Source organism: Haplochromis burtoni, unplaced genomic scaffold, assembly GCF_018398535.1.
Source record: "Haplochromis burtoni strain Fernald_Lab_line unplaced genomic scaffold, NCSU_Asbu1 Contig_11, whole genome shotgun sequence".
NCBI classification, from domain to species: Eukaryota; Metazoa; Chordata; class Actinopteri; order Cichliformes; family Cichlidae; genus Haplochromis; species Haplochromis burtoni.
The window spans coordinates 1,583,257-1,588,694 of record NW_024582372.1 but is presented as its reverse complement, the minus strand read 5'-3'; the positions used below and the strand labels follow the sequence as shown (position 1 = coordinate 1,588,694).

The window sequence follows — 5,438 nt, the reverse complement described above, 5'->3', positions numbered from 1 at the left end:
TTGTGCTGTTGATGCTGGTTTGCTAGATGAGAGCGGCAATAAATCATAATACTAAATGTCAGATATCCCATGGGACTGTCAAAACTCTCTGACATCAAATAGTTAAATGAAATATAACCAAAACTGAAACTCCAAATGGTGCAATTGCTCACTCAGCTGCTGCTTTTTCCAGATTCACTGGCTTCATTGGGCCATGTGTGTAATTCTGAATCATATCGTCTGTTATTAATGTCAATCAAAACTAGTCACTATGATCCAAATTGCTGATGTGCTCAGCTGTGGCTAAAAAAAAAAAAAAAACCTGTTTGAATTTGAACTTATTCAAATATTGGTGATTTTATAGTTTTTATAGCACGATTTAAATAATTCACAGATATCTTTTGTAGAGCAAAAATATACACAAACAAACACTGAAAACAGAGCAACAAACTATTCTAAATATGAGCTCTGCCTTTTTCTGGATAACAGAACTGACAATGGGTAAGGCTCTGGTCACAAAATGAGAGGAAAGTTTAAACCCAAAAGCCACATTCAGGAGGTTATTTACTTGGAAGTCACTCAGCTGTTTGCTGTAAAAAGATTTAAGTGCAACAAGGAAGAGGAGTAGTCTGCAGCATTCTGCCATACTGCTGATCATCTCTCACCCTCAGTCATTCCAGTCATACCAGTGAGTGAGGATCTCCTGCTTCTTTATAAGACGGCGTGTTGCCATGGCATCGAATGCCAGCCATATGTTGGAGGCTGCCCTGGAGCAAATGGATGACATTATTGCTGGTAAGAGGTCCCTGCTCATGTTATCTGAAATTCAAAAGACTTCCCAGTTTGTAATTGCAGGCTTGCATAAAACCAGATATATTCACATGATTTGAGTGTGAGTTCTTCACATCTTTGCATAGTAAGAAGAAAAACAAGTTAAAGATAAAGATAAAAGAGTTTTAAAGCATTTGTAGAGCATGAGAGACAAGTTTAGAGAAAGTGAAAACAGTTCTAGTTTTTATGAGATAACAGCTTTGCCTCTTTTTGCAATTGTCTTCCTAATTCTTTCTCATACTTATGCAATTTTAATATTTCTCATCGGTTTGAAAATCTCACAGCATACTAAATTCAAACACCACGACTTACATTTTGGCTTCTTCCCAACTGTGTTTTCTAGCAGAGGTGATACATTTGAGTCGCTGCTCTTTGTCACAGCCATAGTGGTGCTGTTGCAAAGGGTCAAAAAACAAGGCTCTATTAATAGAGGTGGCGGCTTGATCATTATCATGCTTCAGCAAAAAACCATTTCACGTGCAATAACTAATAATCACACTCTGTCAGCAGAAACCAATATTTACAAAGTATACATCTGGCCATGTCCGCCATATGTCCTGATGTATTATTGCCCTTTAATTTAACTTCAGATATTATATGTGAAAAGCAACTTTCTGCAGTTTAGACATGGTGATTACACTAACTGCTACTACATGCTGAACCTCTAATTTGTGGACTTAAGAAGCCACAGTCAAAGTATGATGCTATTTACATTCAGCAAGCTGCATGAGAGCATATTAGTGCCCTCAAGAGGTCATTTCTGGAACTATTCTTACTTGCGCTTCCTAGAAACTTTGACTTAATCAGTTGTGTACTAAGACAAATACCCAAGAAGTTAGTAGGATGGTTAAATAATTAAGGTGTGTGAATGTTACAGTATTGATTTCATGTGTCCCTAGGGAAAATGGGGGAAGGCCTGTTCAGTGCTCGTATGCAGTTAGATGTCAAAGATTATCAGTCTCCAGAATGCAGTCAACAGTTGACCCTTCCCCCACCCTTGGATCCTGCCCTCAAGGCTCTTCAGCTGACTGAGGCCCTCAGGGCAGTGCTGGAGGGGCAGGGGAATGAGGAAGGACAGGATGCTCTCAGGAAACAAGTATCTGATGATACTGCAGATATTATATTAAAATGGTTGGGAAGAGGTGGGGTGAGTACTCATTCCCAGGTTTGTCACCCATCTATAACAGTTATATAACACCTCACCTAGCATGCAAATCCATAGCTCAGTATGAAATATTTTCAAGCTAATGTCTAATTCTAGTACAACAAGAGAACTGAATTGATAAATATACTAATATTTTGGCATGGACTAGCGCTACAAAGAACATGGATTTTATTAGCTGCATGATTTGGCTGTCTTTGATCCTGGCCATCAGTACCTGGAGGGCTTTTTCCTGTCTGTGTAGAAGTAGTGAGCTGGAAGCAGGATCTTTAGCAAATGGCACTGTTAATGAGATCCAGAGCTACTGGTTGAAGCACAAGCAGCTGCTCACTGTTTTTTGGTTGTTGTTTTCTTTTTTAATTCTCCCTTATCTCCTTCATTTCTTTTTCTGCAGTAGTTGTCTGAGTTGTCCTTCAACAGTTTTTGCCCTCTTTTACTATGCTTCTGCTCAAGTTCGATATTGTAAACTTTATGCTCTTGTTCCCCTTCAGTGTCCTATAGTGCCCCCCTCCCCTTCTGCTTTGCCTGTACTGACTTCTTTCTCTCCACCACATCTGACAAGCATGTGTGGCAAAAAGTTTCCTCTCCCCTGTTCCCCTTTAGGAAGCCCCACAAAATTAGCTAGGCTAGAAGGTACTTAAGACAGTGCAAGAGAATACTGGAGACAAGCAGAGAGAAGTCCAGAGAAAGGAAGTCAGGGCAGAAAAAGATGAATGATCATACATGAGATGCAGAAGAAATGCTGAGTTGTGGTAAACACTGTAGCAGTTTGAGTACATGTGTTAGAGAAACAGGAGAAAGAAAGAGGGGCAGTTAAAAAGAAGTACAAAAAGGGAAAAGAAGAAAGAAAGGGAGTACAGCCAACTGGCATAGTTTGACTTATTCAGCTCAGCTCTAAAAGTCTCAGGCAGCCCAGACTCCAAACCACACGGACTTAGATCCTCTCTGCACACTCTGCAACTGCAATGTGGAGGCTCTATAAAAGTAGGAGATAGAGAGTGCAGCACAGTAAAGAGCCATTCTTTCAAAACGCTATGGATTTTGTGTTCTGGTTTCTACCAGGGGCTGAATTCTTTCAGTTTTTAACATTAAAAGTCAGACCTGCAGTGTAATGGGCCTGCAGAATGGAGTATGATATTGATTTCTACAAACATTTTGCCTGGCTCAGAAAGGTAAGATGTTTTCCACTTGCATGTCCACTCTTCTTACTTTCATACTGAACCAAAATTGCAGGGTCTTGTTTGCTTATTTTCTTGCAGTGTTGTTGCTTTTACAGTATAATTGCCGTTGCCATGGTAGATAATTTGAGGGAAGATGTGTTTAGTTTTTGAACTAAGGAGGTGTGCTGCAGAACACATGCCGTCTTAAACACACGGGTCCCTTGTGGAGCAGAAAAGGGGGCAATGACTATGAAGCATTAAAAATACCAAATGTCTTTATCTGGTATGTGATTAGAAAAATGTTTTCCATTTAGTTTAAGTGTGACTGTTAGAAAATCTTCCAATTTTTCAATGTTCCATTTAAAAAAAGTTGGTTGCAAAAAGTGTTTTTAAGAAGCTAAAAAACACTTTTACAGAATCTTTAACAGTGAAGCAAACTGAGGTTGACTAGTGAGCTTACTTCTGTGTCATATGTTAAACTATTTGAGAATAATAAATGGACAAACAGGGTGAGATCATTTCCTGACTCTTTAACCTATAGAGTCTTTGGATAGCACATACCATCTTGCTTCCATTAAAGTCATTACTTATCACTGCCCCCATTTGGTGAATTCTTACTGAATTCTTATAGGAATCCTTTTCATGCCAATCCTACAAGCTAATCATATGTTTGGTATTTTTTAAGAATCTGCAAGGGGAAAATTGGTGATCTAAAAATGTTTGTATAGATATTACTAACGTTCATAATACTGTGTGAAAATGCAATGTTACTTTCAGATTGTTTTTGCATAAAAAACAACATAACATAACATTTGTATCAAAACTATGAAAACACAAAGATTCAAAAACTAGAAATGACTGCTCACTTTTGAACACTGTTAAAAGAAATTATTCTTCCAGTTACTCCCAAGATAGCCTCAAAAAGTCTTTTTTTCTGAATGTATCAACTATAATCCTGATTTGAAGCTTCAGATAGCTTCAGTAATGCTATTTTTTAAAGAACATATATGGACTTTTAACACCTGGAGATAAGTTTCAACGCTGTGTATAGATCTAAACAACATGGAGACCATTCATATCATTATCATGGCATTATTTGTGTCTGTTGAGGCTGTGTGCAGGCAGTAGTGATGGCAAGGAGGATCCAATGTGCAGACACTCGGAGGAAGAAAGCAAACTCAAACTCAGATTTATTGCTAGATGGTAAACAGAGAACTGCCAAAACTGAGAATACAAACACTAAACTGAAAATAACAATAACCTGAACTGGCAGACAGATGACTAGAACAAACAGCATGAAATGTGGGTAGATCACAACACTGACTCAGAGAAACACAAGGCTTAAATACACAGAGGGAGCAATCAGGGAATGGGAAACAGGAGGGAAACACAGCTGGGGCAAATCAGGGCTAACGAGACCAAGGAAGCAAAACCTGATACATTAACACGAGACGCAGACTTTCAAAGTAAAACAGGAAAAATAACACAGAGATGCAGACTTGACACGGGGATACAGCAGAAGGGGAGACAGCAACTATGGATCACAGAGAGAAAACCAGAATACTAAAACTCTAACAATACCCACACAGAGAACCTAAACTAAAAATAATCCTATAACCCATAAGACAAAGCTAGAATAGAATGAAATAAACAAAATCAAAGAACCAAAAACACAAAACACTGGGTTGACGACCCAGGGACCCTAACAATTTGTTCCTGTCCCAACACATATTTTAGGAGAATGACCTGAATGTCAGGGTTGTATTGTTTTAACTTAACACAATTAATCAGGCCAGGAAGCAAGAAGACTGTAAGCAACATGTTATTTTGATATATTATCCTTGCAGGTAAAGAAAAAAGAAGTCTGTAAATACATTTAAATACATTCGAATATTATACTGCTAAAAATATGATGCGTGGACTATTTGAAAGACTATACTTTTAAAAAAAATAAATTATCACAAACTGCTTGAGTTTATTTGTACAGACTTTTTAAACTGGAGTATATAATGTCCCTATGAGTATTGTTGAAAGGCTTGATCTTTGAGAAATTTGAGTTCATTTGTTTGCTCTTTACCGCGCTTGTACACTAAAGGTTCTGAATTATCCCTGACTAAACAGAACTCAGACGTCAGCCAACACTTCCCTCCAGTAATCAGCTGGTAAAAAATGTTCTACACAAATGTTAATGCTAGATAAGAACTTTTAAACCTATTACAGTCTTTGCACACATTACACACATTAGACACAATACAAAGTAAGTGTGTGTGTGTGTGTGTGTGTGTGTGTGTGTGTGTGTGTGTGTG

General features: G+C 38.1%; 1 protein-coding gene across 4 annotated transcripts in view; it reads left to right on the top strand.

Annotated features, from left to right (window-relative positions):
* The first annotated feature begins 654 nt into the window (after nt 1-654).
* ppfibp2a (PPFIA binding protein 2a) overlaps nt 655-5,438 on the top strand; it is a 20,483-nt gene continuing 15,699 nt past the window's right edge. The window contains exons 1-2 of one of the 4 annotated variants that reach the window (XM_014340498.2): nt 655-774; nt 1,710-3,144. In XM_014340498.2, the coding sequence (XP_014195984.1) occupies nt 3,097-3,144 (48 nt within the window). In that variant the 5' untranslated portion in view covers nt 655-774; nt 1,710-3,096. Of the gene's footprint in view, nt 775-1,709; nt 3,145-5,438 lie in introns of those variants that run through there. The other 3 variants (XM_014340500.2, XM_005915155.2, XM_014340514.2) reach the window with 3 other exon arrangements.